The sequence below is a fragment of the Accipiter gentilis genome, chromosome 13, assembly GCF_929443795.1.
Source record: "Accipiter gentilis chromosome 13, bAccGen1.1, whole genome shotgun sequence".
NCBI lineage: Eukaryota > Metazoa > Chordata > Aves > Accipitriformes > Accipitridae > Astur > Astur gentilis.
In genome coordinates, this window is record NC_064892.1 from 32,821,567 (window position 1) to 32,843,577 (window position 22,011).

Here is a 22,011-nt window from a genome sequence, read left to right on the forward strand (position 1 = left end):
CTCTGATTGGGCCTGAGCAGGGCCTATGTATCTGCATCGATTCCAGGTATTAGCTTGCTGCAGAAAACTTTTCCTGAGTTGTAGACCATTCAAACTCTAGCTTGTTCTGCTTTTGAATTTCTTTCTGTCTTTTTCTATTCTATTTTTAACATTTCTATTTCTATTTGTTTCTATCATATGTATTTAATGCTTAAGTTCTGAGAGTGATGTGATGATCACTGTATAGATGGATATTGGAAATTGGTCTCTACCCTACCTTGCTTGCAAGAGATAGGACGGGGGAGAAAATGTGTGTGGAGGCAAAGTGACTTGCTGTGGTTAAGTAAATTCTCAGTGGCAGAGCCAGGGGGGAGGGGGGAATCCCCTTCTATTCTGGTGGTCTTCTCACTTGAGGCTACCCCCTCCATTTTATGGAAGGGAGATGGGAACTAATGAAAACAGAGGTTGGTGGGAAAGCCACAGAAAGGTTGTGAGACTTGCTGGACTGAAATTTCCTGCCTGTTTTGTACTTGGACCTTACTGTCTGTCTCTCACTAGAATTTAACTTCAAATCTTCTTAATTTCTTGTAAGAAAAGTCTGCTTTTACTTTCCCTTATCCTACAGGAGATTGTGCTGTCGGAGGTGACATCTCCAGCAAAGGGCAGTTCGAAGTATCACACCTAGTAGGAGTGGGAAATTGTTGAAGACTTCTGCGGTGGACTTGCACAGAAACCACAAACAAAGTAAAACTTCTGCTACTAATGTGTGGTGTGATGCTCTAAACTACTGGTGGGGGATGTGGGTAAAGGCTTATCCAGAAGCATTTAGACTGTTTTGTGAAATAAGTAGCTGGCCTTAAAATTTTGCAGCTGCTGAGGGAAAAGAGAGACTGTGTGAAGGAGAACAATTAACACTTGAGTGGATATGACCAGAAGAAGAGAACAGATGTCCGTGGGGCAAATCCCAGGGTATAGAGAAAATTATGTCGCTCATGCAGAGCTCCACCTCATTGAGAGAGAATATTCAAATCTCTTGTTTCTGACTCTGTCTTCTGCCCCCTTTTACTTGCAAGCCTCTCCACGCTTCTTTGCTACATCCTTTTCACAGTAAGGAATTAGTGTTTATTCCCTGTTTTCTGTGAACTCCTGGAGGGCACTGGAGATGTTTGGGGACAGCTATTTTTCTCTGCTCGGTTGACTTGCAGACCCACATGTGGCAGAGCTCACTTAAGGAAAGCACTTCTATGAATGATTGACCTCCTCCAAATAAAAGGGGTTTCACATCTAGGGCATGACTTTCTGGTCCGCTCTTGGGCCTGTTGTTGGAGCAGGTATTGCCGAGCAAGCTTGAAAACTCTTTTATTACCTCTTATGGCTTGTCAGTGACTTTCCAAGAGGAAATAAATCAGTTTTCCTTGTGCTCTAACTGCTGGAGCTCTTGGGGGAGCTGGTTTCCATCCCACCACTGTCCCAAGAGTTGGCTTTGCCTATTCTACTACTAGTTGTTGCTGGAGGAGCAAAGCACCAAGGTTCAGGGGAGGTAGGTGAAGGAGCAGCCAGAGGGCAAGCGCTAGCAAGCTCTGCTTTCCTCTGTTCATCCTGCTTGGCGTATGATAGTTGCATCAATTGCTTTGTGTTTTGTCCCAGTTTTCCTGCTCTAGGTGTTTTCCAGATAATGGCGAAGATGGTGAGAAGAACGTGTGCGTTTTGTTCAGAAGGGGAGGCTGGTTCTGTAATGTATATTGCCAAAGAGCGAAATATTGCAGCTCATCAGGATTGTCTGGTGAGTGGCTTTTAGTTGGTCGGTACCTAAGAGGAATGGAGAAGAAGAGCTAAAGGGGAAGTTTCCACTGCTTGTCTGTTTTTGACTCTATAATAATAGTGTTTGAATTAAAAGGTTGGTTACCCGAACCAGCAAGCTTATATTAGATTGAAAAGCTATAAAAGGCCACAGGCCTTGGCCAGACTTTTGGAGAGGGGGAGGACACGGCTGCACAGCTGGACATGTTGATTTATGGTGTTTTCACGTCTGCCTGTTCCTGATCAATGGTTCTAGACACACATACAGTCTAGCAGTAGGAATAGGTCGTCTTGAGACACTAAATTGAATGAGGCTTCTCAGACCACAGAAACTTGTGTAGTTAATTAAACCTTTGCAGGAAAATATTCACATCACTTGCTATATCAAGATAAAAAATTTCCCTGTCTGTGCCTTATATAAGGAATAAAAATATCAGAAGTTGATTATATAAACATATCTGTGAAGCTCTAAGCGTGCTGTGATCCTAGAATGTATTTACTTTTCTTGCTGTCAAAATGCTTCCCCTTTATTCTGGGATCTTAGTGGAGCTGGTTCTTGGTGTGCAGAATCAATTACAGATGTCGTATTCTCCCTTCAGTGAGGGTTGGTTAGTGCAGGAGATGTGCCTGCTGCTGGAACAGCTTTCTGGCTTTCACTGTTCCAGCCTTCTTGTTCTTGCAGGTTTTATGTTCACATCTTTATTTTTCTACTACTTTTTTTTTCCCCAGAATGTTTCAGAAACATTTGATACATTTTTTACAGTGTTACTTGGATGTTTTGTTAGGGCTATCATGTTGCTTCAATGTTGAAACTTTTTCTCTCTCCGCGTGCCCTCCCCCCCCAATAACTTTACTAATTTCTCTGCCTTAGGCTTCTCTGCACTGTTTGGCTTTTTTGCGGTTAGCTATCACTTTCTGAGCAGACAGACAGTGCCTGCCAGTTGATATAAGGGTAGCTCAGTTTTATTTGGAATTAGCTAAAGTTGCTAAGAACTTCCCCTTCCTCACTTACTGTCATGCCTCAGCACTTCTGTGGGAATTACAGTGGCCCAAATGTGCATGCATATGTTTTTCTGTGGATTTCTCCCAGGCCTTGTACAATGTTTCCATGTTTTTCATGCAGTCAACTGTTGTCAGCATTGGACTGTATGGAAATTTTATGATGAGAGAAATGTTGCATCCAGCTATAAGGCTGAACAACTGGGCAGATAACATTCAAGGTGTGGAGGTGTGTCCGCCAAAGAGCTTCTTCTTACTCTGGGCAGCCTGGACTTCAGACTTTCTTCATTCACGCTTCTTACTACGTTCACTTTCTCACCTTGTTATCTTTTCTTAGTTCACCTTCAGGTCATATGGAATCTCCTGTATAGGCAGAGGAACTTCTTTTGACTGGGGAAAGGTTTAAGAACAGCTCCTTGTTCAGTGTAGGTGAAACTTCTTAAAAACAAGGAGAAATATCAGCCTTTCTTAGGTAGGGCAAGTGCAAGAAGAAAAGATACACCTTTCCTCTCTTCTCTCTGGAATGCGCTGGTGACTGAGTCCCTCTGTGAATTCTTAATATTGTTCCTTTGTCTTTAGTTGTTTTCCTCAGGATTTGTGGAATCTGAAGAGTATAACCCAGATAATCTGGATATAAGGTTTGATGTGGCATCAGTGTTGAAAGAACTCAAGAGAGGAAAGCGACTGGTAAGGAGTTTCTGAATCTGCACTTGGTCCTATCTTATAGTACTGAAGGTTGTCTGGCCTGTTTTGTGCTTGAAAAAAAATGCAGAAAAGTACTTGGTCCTTCTCATCTACTAAGCTTATGGAAATTTGAGATTTAGAGTTAGAAACATTTGATTTGATGAAATTTAGTTCATTTTGTATTAAAATGCATTGGGTTTTCTGGCCTTTAAGTCCTTAGTCTAAGTTTCCTCAGAGACTTTGGTAAAGGACTAAGCCAATGCCTGAAACAAAATTATGCAACCTATAAGTGTAAAGGGAAACACCTTCTGGTTTTAGCAGAAGGAAGGTTATTTATGTGAGATTTTCTTACTGGCTTTGTCCTCAGCTGCCCTCCTCCCTTACATCCATGGTGGAATTCTTTTCATTATGAGGTTAGCCTAGAAAACAAAAATACAAGCACTAATACCAATAGGTATTGAAATAACCTGGGCAAGATTTGGGGGGCAGGGGAGCTGAAGTTGCCCAGTGCCCTCACATGGCTCTCTGCGTCATTTTACAAATTGGTCAGTATGAAATAGAGGTAAGATGGCAAAAAGGTGGCTGGAATAACAACCAGGGTAAGAGTTTGCAGGAGTGAACTTGTCTGATGAGTTATACAGAGGCGACTTGCAACAAAAGATTTGATTTTCCCACAGGATAGTATTTGCCTCATATGGCAAGATTTTCAGTAGCTGTCTGTAATGCTTACCTGCTAAACTCATCCTGTTCTAGATGTGCAACTTCTGTCGCAAGAAAGGAGCCACTGTGGGATGTGAGGAAAGAGCCTGCCGCAGAAGTTATCACTACTTCTGTGCACTCTGTGATGATGCAGCAATAGAAACGGATGAAGTAAATGGAGTCTACCGGTATTTAACCAAGTATTTTTTTAACTAATTATTGTGAACGTTTTGGTGGTGGTGTCAGGAAGAGACTTGTGTGGTTTTTAAAGTCTTTTTAAAAAGGAAATGTGTTCTCTCTTAAAGTGATGCTTGATCCTCTGTTCACAAAGTAGGGGAAATGTCTTCCTGTGAAAGGAAAACATCACAGCAGTGGGAAGGAATCCATTCAGTGTTTGAGCCTGCAACACATCTGAAAAATCTCTAGGCCAAAACCGAGGAAGTCAGTCCTTACTGGCTATCTAGCTAGTCTTCAAGGACCAAGATTTTTATTCATGTTGCTCAAATTCTCTGTTTCTATTGGTTCAGAAGCTTCAGTAAATGTGGTCTGAGGACAGAGCAGTCTATAGCACTTCTAGGTCTGTTCACATGAGGCAAATTATGGTAATTTGCCCTCCATATGCTAGCAGAGAACTCTGTATTCGCACCAAAGACCTTGTATTTCAAGTGTGTTGCTAGTATTAACACAATTAAGCAGACTTCTAAGTAAATTCTGTCCTGATCAGGCTAGTCCCAGTGTCCACTGCCCCTGGGCTGCCTGCGTTGCCATTAGTAGATGGAATGAGTTGTTTGGAGGATGCAGATGAAGGGGTTGAAAAATGGGGACTTTAGGGACCTTTTGAAGTGCTGAAGTTACAGTAAGGTCTAAGCTCCATAAACCCCCCCGATCTCCATTTCTGTGCAAGGCCAGAGAGATCACAGGCCATGTTAGTCTTAGATTAATCTGGTAGACCATCTAATCACTACTTGTTTCAGGAAGAGGTGGATTAGTGCAGTCCTCAGTAGTAGTGGAAGATGGGTCCTTTTGTGTCAAAACACTTGCACTCCCATCTGCTTCACTAGGGCTCTCAGTCCTAAATAAATAAGCCTTTCTGGAAGGCTGTAAGCCCAGCCATATAGTGAAGATGATACATTTAGTTTATGCTTATAAAGTCTTTGAGAGTCTGTAAAGCTTGTGAAAGAGTGTAGCTGGGAAGATGGAAACTTTCTATGATCACAGAATAAATGGCTCTCATCATATAGCTTTAGAAAGGATACCTCAGGCTGAAGAAGAGTGAACTTCTCAAGATGTTGAAAAATGAACGGGACTGATAACAGTCTAGATACAAACTGGTAAAGCAGTGGTTGAATATATAGTTTGATTTGCTGGTTTTCTGAGCTGGTGACCTTGGAGGTTTGGAAGAGGGACCCTTAAAAATGTCTTGTATTAAGTAACTGTGTGAGATTAGTTGCTTGTCCTATATAGAAAAGTAGGAAACAAGGCTACAGCAACCTGTATTGAAGAGATGAAAAAGGACTGGGTTAGAGAAAGATGGTGAAGCAGCTTTCAGGGATTTGAACCCAATGACTTATATACAGTATCAGTGGCATAAATAAAGCACAAAATGTGTAGCTAGCCTGAAATTATTGGAGAGAAGACAAACAAGACTTGAAAAACAGTGGACGTGGGTTGACAGCCCCTTGCACTTTTTCATGGTGAAATATAACACACAGAGAAGCATATCAAAAGAGAGAATTCCTGAGAGAGAGAGAGAGAGCAAGAGCTGGTGTTTTTAAATTCTGATTTGCCATCATTGTGATGATGAGAAGTGATTATCAAAACAGAGCAAAACAAAAAAGAGAAGGCATATGCTGCTATAGAAGTAGCTAGTAAGAGTTGAAATGGGGAAACAAGTGTAACTTGTACTGCCATCTTGCAAAAATGATAGTAGGGAAGCACTTCCAAATAAAGCAGCCTGAGTAGTAAAAGGTGTTGTCTGTTCTTTATAAGATGTTCCTGTACTTAGGAAGGTTGTTTCTATCTGGCAAAGAATAGAATTAAAGGGAGGGGAGGAAAAAAACAACCTCTAAAGGGCAATATTAGAAATTCAGGGATGTAAATAAGGTGCCTCCAGTACTTAGCTTTCTGACTGAATTGTTAGGCATGCATAAATCTGGGGGTTTTTGTGCATAAAAATGAATTTCATGCAAAAAAGCTGGCTCATCAAGGAAACAGACTGCATTTCTAAGGTCAGTGTTTCTATTTTGTTAAAATAAAAGAACGACAGTAATTACAAAATGTTCTAGTAAATGCAGTTCCTTTTAAAAATTGCTTCCAAACACTTGAGCATTGGTCTTGGCAAATAGATTTGTAATGAAAAGATCAGCTAAACCACACTCTTGACAAGGCAACTTTGCTTAAAAAGTGATTTGGGATCCTTCTGTAAGAAAGGCACATTATAGAAGGTGGTTCACGTTCTCTACACATTATTGTATCCAGAAGATAAGGACTATTTCCAGCTGTATTCATTGCATTTTGCCTCTTCCAAGGGATTCACATTGCTCTCCTAGAACCAGAGAAAATACTCCCATCTCATATATTACTGAAGTCTTTAAGGAACAAATGGATTGAGCAGCTTTAAGCTACTGGATCTCAGACAGGGTGCCCTACTTCCTCAGGATTTGGGGACCACCTCATCAGCACTGGGCAGCGGAAAGGGAGGGACAGAGATCTCCAAGCAAGTAACTGGTACTGTGCGTGGCGGTGCAGTGCTGTGTGGCTGTGCCAGCATGTCAGGCAGGGCTTGTAAGTTCAAGCTGACCGGTAAGCAGATACATCTAAAGAGGCTTGGGACCTGGCCTGAAGGGTACAGGGCAAGGGGGCAGAACAGCAATAGCTAAAATCAAGCAATATTAGTACTGTGGTATTTCATCTTGACGGCATGAATCTCATTTTAATAAGGTGTTTCCATAAGAGTACCTCTGCCACAGTGTTTGATCGCCACACCAGATGAAATGTGTGTGACTCAGGATTTGAACAGTGAGAAAGTCCAAACAGAGTGGGATAATGGCACTGATAATTCAAAACTTCAGTGTTCAGAGTCCACTGAGGCTCTAAAAGTACAAATACAAGCTTGTGCATGTATGTGACTTTACAGCAGGTGCTTTCGTAGGTGGGTAATGCTGAACAAAAATACTGATAATTTTTTTTAAGTGTCTTTCAGTTTATGTTCAATGAAAAGAGGGGAAAATATCTGTTAAAATCAGTCAGCATAACTCTGTTTATGTATTTATTAATACTTTTTCTCTTTTTCTTAAAATTGAACTTAAATTTTAGAGTGTTCTGCCCAAAACATGACCCAGGCAATAGGACCAATCACTATGGTGAGTTTCTTTAATGGCTTCATTGATTTCATTTGTTTTAAAAGTTTGCATCCTACAGTCAATAACTCATTTGAACAGAATAAATGTTACTCCACCTTTATATTGAGCGGTGGATTTCTAATCTTGCAGGAGTGGTTTGGTTGAGATCCATGCATATGCACAAAAATCGAGAAGGTTTTTTTGAAGTAGGAAATGTTTATATTTTATCTTCCCCAAATCTCCCTCAAGACTGACTGAAAACACTGCAGACCTGATCCTTCATGCAATTGTTCTGTGTGCGGACAGGTAGGCCCAAGCAGCTTGTGAAATCCATGTGAGAGATGAGAGCCACGCTAATGAGTGATGCACAAGCTTGCACTTGATTAGCAAAGAGAGGGCTACAGGAGTGGTCACCTTGGGATTTTTATCTATAGTTACATTAATATGTTCACATTTGCATCTTCCATATACACTGCAGTAGTTTTTTAAATAGGGCCTTTCATTCTGAAGGATCCCAAAGAGCTTTTTAAGTGTAACAAAAGGGTTATACAACCCCTGTTTAAGGATTGCTTCCTTTGATAGAGAAATGCAGCTTAATTTCGCAGTCCTGGTCCTTGCTGGTTCAGAGGTAGTCTGGAATCTCACTGAATAATTCAGTGACTTTCTTAACCTAAGGCATACAATCTGGCTCAAAACAGAGCGGGTCCTAGACTGGCCTTCACTTTGAAGTTAAGCTCAATTGAACTGTGAGCACTAATGCTAAGAGTGGTGTGCTCCCACTGAAGTATAGCAAACTTGGGCTCATCTTCCTGACAAAGTCTGGCTCCACCTGGATACCACTCAAGGGGTGGTTTAGGTGATTATCATTTAAATTTGTAACCATAGGGTCTGGGGCTTCTTAGCCAGACATACAGTCTGTTTAACACCTGATATTGCTGTGGTTCACTAACCAAATACAGCTTCTTATTTCACTTAGTACTTTTGCTTTTTCCTTATCCGTAGTTCTGAGGCCTGACATTCCCTCCCTTTTTAAAATTAATCTGATTTCTGTGGTCTAATGGTTGTCAGTCTGTTGGGTCTGTCCAGGGTCTCAGGTGGTCTCCTGCCCAACTACTAGACAGGGCCAGGATTGATTCATTTCCAGTATGAGATGAGATTAAGGCATTAGGTCCAGCCCTGTAGACCACCTCCTTCATAAGGAAGGCTTAAATCTTATGAGATTGAAGGTCTTGGTGTCCTCAAGTGCTGCATATACAATGTATGACCTGTTCCCTGAGAAGAGAGTTTTCTCCTAGAGGAGACCTTCCAGAGGCACTTAATTTGGAGACCCTCCGTTTATGAGGCGTAAACGGATTCTGCTGGCAGTGACTGCCTTGCCTCCTGAACGAGCTTCTCCCACCTCTGAGAGCGTAGTTGTACTGCAGGACGTGGAGAGCAGCTGTGAGAGTTGGGTAAATGACATTTGGTTCCCCAAGCCCAATGTCTCCTGCTTCTGAGCAGCTCTCAGATGCATGCGTGGTGCTCAGAATAGCCAGGGTTATCTGCTGGTGAGTTGGCTGAGGTAGCAGGTACTGTGTTTGGCCCACTCCTGGCCCATCTGGGCAGGCAGGAGAGCCCTGTGCTGAGTGTCTGCAGGTCTGCACAGGGTGGAGAGTGAGACAGGGCCTGGGATGGAAGCACTGTGGTCCCATGGTAGGGTTTTGACTTTCAGGTTCCAACTCGGGTGAAGTAGTTCAGCCATTCCTCTGGGGCAGGCTGAGCCAGTGCTGTGGGAGCAAGAGCTAGTACAAAAGGGCTGCCTCTCCGGGCTTGTTTTCCCTGGTAGTTTGGAGAAAATGGGGTCAAAACCCACCTCCTTGTTCTTGGTCCAGACAACGTTCTTGTGCTGAAGTGTCACGGCTCTGCTGTGTGATTGAAAGGGGATAGGGTGCCTTAGGGGCCAAGAAGTCTCCTTGCAGCTCTGCACAGCAGGGATGGGAGGGCAGTTTGGACTTGGAAACAGGCTCCAAACTCTGCTTAACTGAAAATGTTGGATGTGCCCAGCTAAAGGCTGACAAATGTAGAAGAGCAGAGAACACTGGGAAGCAGGAAGAGTTGGGCTGCTCTTCAGACTGTGTTCCTCTTGTTTTGTAAAGCATCTCTAAAGCAAACATCAGGAGGGGCTGAGAAAATCCTGCCACATGTCAAAGATGTGCTGGACAGCAAGGAACTCTTTGTGCCTACACCAGCGTCTCTTAGACTGCTCCAAATTAGGCCACCCAGCTTCATTTTGGATGAAGAGAGAGGCTATGATTTCCTTTCAGGCCATGAAATATGCAAGTGTACAGCACCAGTACCCAAAACCCAAACCCCAAACTTGTTTCAGTACCAACAGTACCAAAGGTACTTCCTGTACCAACAGTAACTCCTCATTCCTCTTAATAGGATGATTTCTAAGCAAAAAAACATACTAAGTTCTGCCCAAAGGATGTAGAATTAAACGGGAAAGGGGCATATAACCCCACTGCATTTAAAACCTTCAGGTTTTGGTGGGTGGTTGAACTCTTCTCTAGGTTTCTCTGCTCCTGCCATGTCTTCCTTGCCAGAGTTATTGTTCTCTGCCTGTGATGCCGTAGCTGTTTTCAGCCACTGCCAGTTATGATGTTGGAGAGAGGCTGGTGCATGCTGATAGAAAGGACAAAGTGAAAGCCTGTGATTTTGCAGAGATCTCATACCATGTCACTAAAAACACTTTGTAGCGTAATTAATATTAAACTTACAAATCAGATTGCTTCTGGAGGCTTTCTAGGAGGGTCATTATATTGGTGAAAAACCTAATGCTATTTGTATGTCTTTGGGACACCTAAAATAATTCTTTATGTAGTCTTAGTTTTGAGGGTGTACTAACATAAACAAGAATTGATTGAAAAAAACCCAGTCATCTTCTATAAATTTGCCTGAAGTTTTTACCACCTAGAGGTAGTGCTGCTGCCAGGGAGAGTAAGTTCACTCTGCCTCAATCAAAAATCTTATGTTAAAAACTGGTGTTTGCTTTATAATGAGTTTAAAAGGCAAAGTGATAACCTAATGCTACAGTGATTTGCATTTCTTCCTAATGGTTCAGGCTTGTAATTTTTCTTACATGGAAATAATGAATTCCACTGACATGTCAGGTATTTGGGGAAGCTGAAACATATTCCTGCCTTGCCACCAAGAGTGCCTCACTTCTGTAGCTTTTTGGGAAAAGAGAGAATTTGAATGATGTGAAATCATCAGTCCGAGGTTGACACATATGATACTTTGTTGTTTCTTGATTCCTAGATGCAGCTAGTAAGAGGAGAAGACATGCACTGAAGTCTTCCACCATCACGGAACAAATGGTAATTCTGAATTTAAGTAGTTCTAAAACAGGAACCCACATCTGCTACAGCAAGGGACTTCTTTAGTGAAGTATTTGGACAGTGTATTCAGAAAGAGACTTCCTCACAGAAGCAATAACCTTTCCTTTACAGCTGCCTTGTTTTGATCTTGTCATTCTGTCAAAAGAAAACTGTTTGCATTTGGAGCTGCTTCAGGCAGAGCCAATGCTGCCCCCAGGTAATGTGGCATAAATGTGATAGGAACCTCTGAACCAGGATGACTCGGTGCCTGTCACCTTGACAGGATCAGAAAGAGCTTCCCTTTGGGGGCTCTTTTTCCTTAGAAGTACTATGTCTCTCAGATTTGCTTAGGGCTTGACACAGTTTCTGTGAAAAACTGCTTTTGATGAGTCACACGGCCTTTTTAAAGTGGTGCTTACTCGTTTGTGAGCCTGTGCTCATGGTAGATGTGGCAGATTTTCATTGCAGATCAGGCAGTTCTCAGCTCTGTGGGTGAAGATGGCCTTCCCCGGGGTTGGGGAGCTATCAAGCAGAGCATCCCTTTGGTTGCAGGGGGAGTTGTTTTAGAGGCTGTTGTTAGAAAACCTGTAAATACAGCTTATTTTGAGGTGATTCTCTTGGCTCCACAGAAGTATGCATGGGAAATTACATTGACTTTGGTGGGAGGGGGGGAAGGCGGGTGTTGGGACTTCCCTTTCTAGAGGAAGTAGCATCCTGCTTTCCTTGGGAAAAACTTCTGCCTTTCCCAGGTCTTGACTTTAAAGAGAGGTCATGTGGGGGGACAGGGATGACCTCTGCAGCTTTTGTGTAGTACTCTCATAAGGGTAGATTATTTGTCTCCAAGAATTTCTCAGCTGTAAATCCATTTATGTTCCTGGCATTATAACTGAGATTCATTTGACCTGTTACCCACAGTAATGTGCTGTTTCTGCTGCTCTCCAGTGCTAACGATCTCAGAAATCAATGCGAACGCTGCAAATAAGAAGCTGAGGGGCTCCAGGATTTATCACTGTGGGATAAATTATTTATCATTGTGTAAGCAATGCATTTTTACACTGGTGGAGTTTTGTGAGAGAGCTTAAGAATTATTTGTAGCCCTGTGGTATGATGTGGAACAGCAGAAAATGACTGCGTCCTGTCCAGAGGAAAAGAAAAATATTCCCCCTCTCCTCTCAAATCCTTTCTAGTATTACATCAGGTCTAGGGAACTAAACATCACTTGCACTGGGAGTTAGCAGTAGGTGTTTGTTAACATCTGTGCTATTTGCAAATGCAATACTTAAGGAGGGTGGTGTCCCAGGTGTTGGGCTTTCCTTAAAGAGTTTTTGCTTTAAAGCAACTTTTGCTCCATTTTTTAAAAATGGAATGTCTAGAGAGAAATATCACTGGCTGTGTAGAGAAGCTGACTGTATTCACAGAAATATAGGCTGCTTTTTATCTTTCTGCTAATATAGAGCTAAGATAATGAAAACAAAGCAGTAAATATCAGTATGATTTAAAAATAAGTTGTTTTGTTTTTCTTACAGAGCACAGAAGAGACAGCAGAAGAAAACAGTTTACGAATACTAAAAAGAAAAAACAACAGGCATAAAGGTGCGCCTCACTTTATAGAACAGCTAGGAGATACTGTGATCTGTTATGTTGAAGTTCAGAGCTTGGAGATGGTTGATAGCAGCGATGCTGCAAATGTGTCTATTATTCTCCCAAGACGAGTAACTCTCCAAGCTCTGACAAGGGAGCGGAAGTCTGATTTGCAGAATGACTGTGCAGGTTTTAATAATTGTGCAGCAAACAAATCTCTGTGCTTTGGCTGAGATTTGCTGTGTGATGTGAACTGGTGAATTCACTTGAGAATGCCCCTGCTCTGGCTGGCTGCTGAGTTCGGCTGTGTGTCTCCAGCAAACAGGGGTGCTTTTGCTTAACAAAACCACCCCCCCCCCCCCCCCCCATCAATACAGTTAAATTTAAAGGGGAATCAGTCGTCCTTGACCTCAGTCTCCTTGCACTGAGCCCCTCTCGAAGGAGAGGGGTGCAGTTCTGCCAGGTGGCACTCTGGAATGGGTCAGCAGAGGAGGTGCTGCGAGGAGTGGGGCTGAGCCCTGACCCAGCAGTGAGAGGAGAGTTCAGCGCACCTTGAACAGGAGCTCTAGCTCACTGGGTAGGAATGGGGCTCGCTGAACGCTGCGACAGTTACTGCTGCCACCGCATGCTTATCTTACCTTTAGAACCCTAGGTGTACGTAGGGTGCTTAACACAATATGGTATTTTACTGCCTACCTATGGTATTACAACAGTGAAATCAACTGCTGGACCCATCCTTCAGTTCTGCAGTTTTCACATTACCCTGAAGGTCCTGCTGCAATTGCTTGTCAGGATCATGCTGTTGTGTGGAAGTTTGGAAGGCGTTAGTGGTGATTATTCACCTTCCCGTGGCTATGCTTAGTATATAGGCATGGTATTGTAGCAGTAGGTGACTGCCTGATGTTTTTTTCTGAATTTTTATTACCACTATAAAGAAGGAAACCTATAAAGATTCCTGGAATACTTGCAGGGCATCTAGTGTAAGTGAAATTACATCTCCTTTCTCGCAAATGTCTCCAGTAAGAAGTAACGTTGTTTTTAATGGAGACTGGTAGACTTCTGTCAGCTGTCTGACAGCTCTTTCCTTTTGAGCAGCCCGTTGAATTGATCTTACTGAAAGCTGTCTCTGACCTGCTGCTCTGAGATGAATTAAAAATAGGTAGTTATTGCCCTAGCAATCCAAATCTGACAAAGTAGATGTATAAAATGGGCTGTAATAAATTACTTTAATGCCTGGATCACTTGGAGTATAAGTAGCCTTAATTCTCTTACCAAATCCAATACTGATTCACTTCTTGGACTATTTTCTGTCCTTTAGCCTGTTCAGTCCCATGGTGTCGTCCTGAGGACTGGAAGGGGAAAAAAAAGCGAGACAAATCACTTGCTTTCCTATACTAGGGGGTATCAGGAGGCGTTAGGAATGGTGCATTTAGAGTTGTGGAGATGCTTGCTTTTGATGAATGAATCCAAATCTAGAGCTTAGGTAACTTTACACCCAGTGTGATGCTTAATGTCTGCCTGACCCCGTTTTTGTTCCCACTGAAAAGGGCTGAGTGGGTAGCTGGAGGAGCCAGAGATTTGCATAAGTATTTGTTACTAGAAGGGGGACTTTAGCCAAAGTTTTAGTTTCTGAAGTGAGCGAGTAAAGCCCACCTTACAGATAGCTTCTGTGTAAGAGTGTGGTTTTGTGTTTTAACAGTCCGAATAGACTTTCTTAGAAAATGCAAGCAAGCTGGGCTTCTGGATGACATATTTGAAGAAATGCTGGACACGCTTCACCTGGCGCAGGAAAAACTGATGGATGACAACACTTCAGAAACAGGTATGGAGACCCATGGGGGACTCTGCTCTCAGAGCAGTAATGCTGATCTGAATGCCAGGCACTTGGCTCTGCGTCACCTTCCTGAGGATAATTCTGTAGTGCCAAGTTACTGGCTCCTGTCTCGCTTCTGCAGCTGCACAGCAGGTGGAGAGCAAGTGGGTTTTGGTGTACCTGTGTGAGTAGAGGGGAAGAGCTGCCAACTCAGCATACTCTAGTAAGGCCGCCTAACTTGAATTTGCAAAGCCACCTTTTACATGTTGGCATAAGCATAGGTAGGTTAAGCCTGACCTCTTCTCCTGGGCACTGAAGAGGAGAGAGGTCCTGAAGAGAACAGGAAGGTTTTATTTGGATCATAAGTCTGTGTTCTTACAGCTTCACAGAGCGACCAGCGCTCTGTTAATATCAGCACTCTCTTTTGAGAGAGTGTACACTTTAAGTCTTTGGATGATTAGTCAGAACTTTATTGTCAACTTTTAGTGTGTATTTGTTGGTTTCATCAGAAAGTATCAGGTTGTATGAAGCACTTTGTTCTTAGAGGATTCCACTCTAATGTTGATTTGTCTGCAACACAGTTAAAGAGAATTTCAAACCTTCCTCTCCTGTTGTCCTCCCAGCTCTACAAAGCTATGAATAATGCCTTTGGATAAAGAATGCTAATTTCTGCAAAGTAACTGAAGCACACACATGGAAAGTGAAACTGGCTAAATCTTCTTCACAAGCAGGTTGTGTGTAACATGGCAGCAGCTGCTAGAAGTAGTAATGAAGTTCAGGACACGGGAGGGGTTCAAAGGTTTTCACCATTAAGCAAATCTCTTAATGGTCATGCAAACTGTGGAGACATTTTGTATTTTGTTTCTCTGGAAGCCTCAGTTATGAAATTGAGGCATAATTCTGGGCTGGTTTTTAACACCAAACGATAGCACTGTCCCACATGTCATGTGATCTGTCAAGAGGAATTGGTGTGGTCAGCCCGCCTGTTACACATACAGTCCTGACATAAATGAAATATGACTTAAGTATATTGCTCATTTTTAAATGGACTGTTCACATAGCGCAGACCCAAAAAGGGAATTACAGGTAGGTCCCCTTTCCTGTTTTCTGTATGAAACTTAAAAAAAAAAAAAAAATACACTTGACAAATTGACTCTTCTTTCCTAATATAGATTATATGAGAAGGAAGACATCTTAAAACCTCAAGCAATTGGTATAAGTAATTACTATTTTGTGCTACTTCTAATGTAGGGCTCCGCATTAACGCAAGGGTTCTGTAAACCTTTACTCAGTAATATTAAATCAAATTATCTTTTTCCCCAGAGTATGAAGAAACAGTGATGTCACTCTTCGATTGTGGACTGTTTGAAAATATACTGACAAATATTCATTCAGGTATGTGAAAAAAGGTGTCAGAGCATTAGCAGTTGGTATGGGTTTTTGGCATTGAGGTCATTCTTCTGAGCATTTTGATAAAATGACTGTGTAAAATGAAAATTCCAAGGAACTTCTTTTTTTTCTCAGCATTATATAAACAATTGTATAAAAGCCATTGCTACCTCAACCTTTAGAAATACAGTATGTCAAGTGTGGCTGGCTGACCTGAAGGGGAAGGCAAGCCACAGTTCCACAGCTTTAGAAGACTAAAGGGTCTCTGCCCCAGAGGAACTTCCCTCTCCAGCAGGACCCACTCATGTCCTGTTTCTGCAGGTTATTTCCCTTCCTTCTCCACAGACTCCCTTCAGCAGCTTGCCTGCGTTACAGGTCTGCTCCTTTCTGATGCATGCTGTTCAGACTGGCTGTTAACATTTCAGTTAAGAGCATTAAATGCTATGAGCAGAACTTACCTGGGCCTCATGGCAGTTGTAGCGTGCTTTGAAAAACAAGCTGAGAATGCTCAGAGTGAAATGAAAATGGGGGCAGTTCAATAATCTGTAACGTTAGGAAGATGGAAGCAGTGGAGGAGCAGAAAGGCAGGCAGGGCTTTGCAAAGAAGGGGAAGGACGTGATTAATCCCATCGCACACTGGCAAGAACTCCTTTGCCAGAAGCAGGAATGTTTATGTACTGTTGAGTCGTGTTTTTGAGAATCTAGCTGTTGAACACAGTTGTCCAAACTATCTCTTCATAGGTTTAATTCTTTTGCTGCTGTTGTTGGCTAAAATCCAACAATCAACTTTGTAAGTTTAAGTGTGTAATTCAGAGATGGTATCATTAAAGATTTAAAATGTGCCTTTATCGGAGGAGTCCCCACACAAATGGATTCTGACAATGGAACTGTTAAAGCTCATATGCCCAGTAAGATGGGGTTAGTAACTGAACTAATGTTTCCATTTGCTGTGATGGTTTAAGTTAAATCTATAATGCAGCTAGTTTTGAGATTACAGTGTATAGACAACAAAGGATCTAACTCTACTGCTTTGTGTTTTGATGCTTTGGTACTTCAGCTGGTCCCTTTTGTGCACCACGCAGGCTGACTCTTAATGAAGAGACCAAGCATGCGGGGTGTAGGGCTGGAGCCTTTGCCTCAAAAAGGCAAAGGTTTTATTGCTGGTTAAACTAAGCATTGGCAGCCTCTGCATTGTTAATGCATATATAACATGTATTTTAAATTTGGTAGTAGTTACAGATGAATAAAAGCTTTTATCCCTTCCTTTGTTTGTAATAGGAACAGAGGAGAAGATCCAGGAACTTCTGGAAAGCAGAAAAAGACTGGATAACAAGATTGAGCTACTGCAGGACTTAAAAGAAGTCGTCCTTCCTACCCAAGAGAATGCCGCTAGTACGTCCAGTACAGTGTCTGAATAACCCCTAAGTCTGTCCATAATGGTGTTGGTATCTAGGATTTTCTAATGATAGAAACCATAGAGCACGTCTGGTCAGTGTCTAAGTAATTCCCCCACCCCAAGACAGGGACACAAGAACTGAGTGTTTTACTCCTTTTTATACCTCACTGTTGCAATAATTTTAAGTTGTCCCTTTCTTTCAATTTTACTGTGGATCAATGAGTGGTTATACACCAAATTTAGCTTTTTTTAAAGCTCAAAACCTTCCAGTGAAGACTTTTTTTTTCTCAAAAACAAGGGAGCATGGGCTGCTGCAGGGCACGTGTTAGTCTCCGTACCTGTGGTAGCCCTCACCCGACCATGTGCGGTAGCTGCTGTGCTGTCTGCATCTGGACAGTGACATTTCCAGGATCACATTGCTGCTTTGGCTTTCCAAAGATGACCAATTAGCAGAACTTGCACTCAAAGAAGCCTTCTGAGTTATAAACAGGGGTTTGTTTTTTTTTTAATTAAATGATTCTTAATTGACTGCTTAATGTATAACTAGCACTGCTGTAATGGCAGTGGTGAAACAGTGTTTGCAGGCAGACCAGAAAGGGTTAGGCATCGTACTCTAAACATGTACAATGTAAAACAGATCAAACAATGGACCTTGTCTTCCTTTCTCCATTAAGAAAGGATACAAATTCCATGTGTTTTGTCTTTAAAAATTTGTTTGAATACAGAAAAGCATTGTTTAGCTACAAAAGGGTAAGTTAATGAAATAAAACATTTTTAAAAAACCAGTGTATACAGGCATGTATGTGGCCCTTCTGCCTAGAAACTGCCCACTTAAAAGAGTATTAACATGGAGCATGGATTTATCTGTTATTGGGGAACAAAGACAGATGTAAACCCACTGTCACAGGAAAGAGGTAAAAGCTCATGAGCGCTCTTTTTCCTTGTAGCTGCAATCTGAATTACTTAGAGGACCAGTCCTGTACCCGTCCCTTCCACACTATACCTTTAGAGTTCACAATCCAAACCCGGTTATTACAAACAAACATTTGTGACACAGTTGGAAGCACTGTGTCAAGACTGTCCTTGACTGAACTCCCAACATCATGCTACAGCAGCTAGCCACAGTACAAAATCCCAGGCTTTGCAAAACTCAGCAAAGTCATAACCCCAAAATTCAACCTGCAGTTAACCAAAACTTCAACTCTGAAGTTCCAGGCTCTCTGCTCTACCCTGTATTGGTGCAGATGCAACATCTTAGAAGCACACAATAAAACCAGCCAGTGTGTGTGTCCATACATACCTGCTCTAAGGTTGCAGTCACATATGGACTGGCTAGTGACAGAAAGCAGATCCATAGCTGGTCAGCACTGGGGTCTAAACTTGTGCCTACAAATAAAGCTGCCATTTTCCAAAACAGAGATCACAGGTATTTGTCAAGCACAGCAACATCAGTAAGGGGGGGGGGAGGGGGGGGGGGAGGGTGCTGTGGTTTTGGCTTGGTTGGGCAGTTTGGTTTTGGGGTTTATGGTTTTGGTTTTTTTTAAAAAGCAACTTACACACTAGGTATAACACAAAAAGCTTGCATTTTTCTTCAAAGGCCCAAGAAGTTTGCTAGCAAACAGGTACAAAAAAAAGTGAATTTTATTACATGTCATTTAGATTTATACAACATTTAAATGCAAGACCCCCACTTTCAGAACAGTGTGTGCCCCCCACCAAGGGAACCACTGTAATCTGAAGCCACCAGAGGGAATTTTTTCCATTAACCATTATAAATATTGCTTGAACAGATTACACAAAGTACACATGACAACTGACATTAAGGTTACATACCCAAAGATATAGATTTACGTCCAATTGGCTCATTACCCCTTTCTTCAAAGCTACTTGCATAGGCTTTGAGGATGTATGGTTTCTGCACGCTTTTCTAAGCACTGGATACACTGGTTAATTACACGCAGCAAATGGCAAACTCACTCACAGCCCTGCACACGCAGTAACAGATACCCACGCCATTTGCTTCTCTATAATCCCAGGGCATTAATGATGCGATGTCATTCAGTGGCTCAGGTCAGACTATGCTCCAACCCCAAAAGTAAATTGAAAATACTAACAGGCAGTTGCAGGGTTTCCTCTCTCCACCTCAAATCTCAAGCTGGTTTCACCAGCCCAGTTTGCTAAATGCATGTGGGTATTTTGCTTGACATTTTCACAACAGTTCACTCTTCAGCACAGAAAGCATTTGTTTTCACTGTGGCCTTTCACATCTTCTGGTACAAGATACCAGGCGACACTTGCTTTTACCCGTACAGTCGTGACATCCCATTATAACTGCAAAAACCCCTACCAACACCCAGAACTTACAGCCTCATTTCAGTTCTTAAAGGCTCCACATTTACTGGCTTTAGCAATGAATTCCTTTAGCAGGGGACCATCCATTTGCCAAAATGCTGTAGTTTGTGTCACTTCCGTCAAATGATTGACACAAAACTTAAAGCAGAATTCCTCTAAGTCCTAAACAGAAAAAAAAAAAAAAAGAAAAAAGATCTTATTATCTTTGCTTCCATTACTTGAAATTTACAGTCAGGCACAAATGCCTGTATATGCTTTATTTTTGCAGAGAATTAGACAAACGCATTAACCCAATGGCTCTCAATGTTTTTCCCCCACACAGTCACTACGCCAATGCAGCAGAAAGTAGTAATTCTACCCCTGTGACAGTTACAAGGGGAAAAGTAACCATAATTTGGTTCTCACTATATAGCTGCATTCACAAAAATCGGCTGTTAAAACTTCTCCCACTCAAAGAGTTTTGGCTGCATTCACTGACAGCTATTAAAACCCGATACAAACAGGAGATCTTGGGGTAATGATATATAACCAAGACTGTGGATTAAGAAAATTCAGCTCCTTTGTTCCATAACAAACTCAAATCCGTACATAAGGTTGCTTGACTTCCTGCTTAGTTAAGGGCTTAACTGAAGCCATGAAGTTGCCTGTCACCAGTGTACTAACTGGAGACTTTCAAAGCCCAGTTCAGGCAGGCGGCCTTTCCATGCATTGGGGACAGACTCAGGTGACAAAGTATTTCACAGATGTCCCCAAAATGATTCAACAGAAGTACTGTAGCACAATACAGCATAGCAATTCTTGCAGAAAGTGGACTCTGGATATTTGAGTCTACTTGGAAGTGCCTTCCATCTAACAACTAGTCAATATAAGGTTGGCCACAGTGTGCTTCCCACTCAGATTATTTGTTTCCAACTCTTGAGGAGGAAATTACTCTTTGTGGTGCAGATCTACACTGCTATAAGGAAGATGCTGCAGCCCTTACGAACAGCAACTCCCCACCCTGTTCTAATTTCCTTATGTTGTAAGTTTGTAGAACTAGTACTTCACACATGAGAACACACCCTTCCTTAGCTGCTCAGCAGGCTGGGCGCTGCAGCAAGGCATAACAAATTTGCAGAGCTCTTTAAGCCACCTGAGGTATGAAAGACTGATTAATATTCATGTTTTCACTTAAGGTCAATACTGAAAGCTAGAGCAACTGTGTGCCAGTGAGAGTTCTTGACACAACAATAGTATAAAAATATATCCTGGCCTAAAACCAGGCATTCTGAAGCTGTAGATCTTGACTTGTGTGGCATCTGTGCAACGAAAAAAGACAAGCTTATTAGAACTGAACACTGATGTTTGTTTTTTTTTAAGTAACAGAATGAACTAGCATTTTAAACAAAATTACATCATACACATGACAATATTTTGCACTGCTTTATTAAAAAAATTCATATTCCAAGTCAATGCAACAGAAGCATACAATAAACAGAAATATTGTAGTATTAGTAAGTAACTTTGGAAAATTTCAAGTTCTGTATAAAAAAAGGCTGAATTTCATTTGCAGATGGATGCACTCCCAGCAAACTGTACTTAGTATAGACTTAAGTGAATAAAGGCACAAGGTACATCCTATGATTATTTTAAAAGCTACAGTAAGAAGCCAGACCTGACCTAGTTCTAGCCACTTCAATTCAGTCAGTCACCAAAAGGAAGTATAGGAGAGTTTCATGTCATTACTGCATGTAAAAACCACTTTTTACTAAAACCCAGCCCCTCAGCATCACCCATTCTCTCCCTGATGTAGCATTTAAGCCTACGGTTCTAACTTCGTTTAGCTAGTAAGGCACAGCCAAGTGGATTTCTTCTACCCTTTACAAGCGGAATCAATCACACACTGAAGACCCATCCTGCAAACAATCTTTTAAGGCTACAATATGGAAATCTTCCTATTTTCCATGAACTCCCAACCAAAGAAATCGTTATTCACAGTAGAGCTGAAGCCACAATTCAGACACTTAACACAGCCCTCTGGGTAAAGTGTATCAAACAAGCAACACGCTACAAGGCTCTGAAATAAGTTAGGGCATCTGCATGCCAATCACTGGATATCAAGTACAAGAAAAAGCAATGAGTTGATGTACTGAGTACCAAAACCACTTTATAAGCTTCAGTTAAAAAGCAAGTTAAAAACCAACCAATTGAAGTTGCAAACACGACGCACAGATACTATGCTGAACACAGAGCCAAAGCAAGCCCAGGAACACTTCCCGATTAGTTCACAAAGCAGCACATTAGTGATCTAGTAGCGAAGTCGGACATTATGCAGTAGGGAAGCTGCGCTAGCCTTCCCCCCTTTCCACACACCGTTTCTCGGTCTTCAACATCTATTAGGCCCATAAAGCAGTTCTTATCCTGCCGCTTCATTAACGTACTGTGATGACTGAAAGCATATTTGACTGTAGCTGAACAAAACAAACAAAAGCCCAACAAAAAAACACCCCGACAACCAAAAAAAAACCTTAAATGCACTCAATCCCCAAGCCTACCACCATATGACATCACACACAACACACCACCTTACAAATAAGTAAAGGCTTACAAAACTGCTTTTCATTATGTTATGGGTTTTGC

General features: G+C 41.9%; 2 protein-coding genes across 6 annotated transcripts in view; one reads left to right on the plus strand and one right to left on the minus strand.

Annotated features, from left to right (window-relative positions):
• The first annotated feature begins 604 nt into the window (after positions 1–604).
• Positions 605–17,294, plus strand: PHF11 (PHD finger protein 11). The gene is made up of 10 exons (XM_049815960.1): positions 605–723; positions 1,627–1,762; positions 3,358–3,465; positions 4,216–4,349; positions 7,477–7,523; positions 10,803–10,861; positions 12,388–12,454; positions 14,142–14,264; positions 15,579–15,650; positions 16,923–17,294. The coding sequence occupies exons 2-10, from the start codon at positions 1,655–1,657 to the stop codon at positions 17,060–17,062; spliced, it is 858 nt and encodes a 285-aa protein (XP_049671917.1). The 5' UTR covers positions 605–723; positions 1,627–1,654; the 3' UTR covers positions 17,063–17,294.
• A 1,369-nt stretch (positions 17,295–18,663) lies between these two features.
• RCBTB1 (RCC1 and BTB domain containing protein 1) overlaps positions 18,664–22,011 on the minus strand; it is a 41,287-nt gene continuing 37,939 nt past the window's right edge. For 4 of the 5 annotated variants that reach the window (XM_049816046.1, XM_049816045.1, XM_049816047.1 and 1 more), the window contains one exon: positions 18,664–19,554. In XM_049816046.1, the coding sequence (XP_049672003.1) occupies positions 19,414–19,554 (141 nt within the window). In that variant the 3' untranslated portion in view covers positions 18,664–19,413. The remainder of the gene's footprint in view (positions 19,555–22,011) is intronic. The other variant, XR_007507994.1, reaches the window with a different exon arrangement.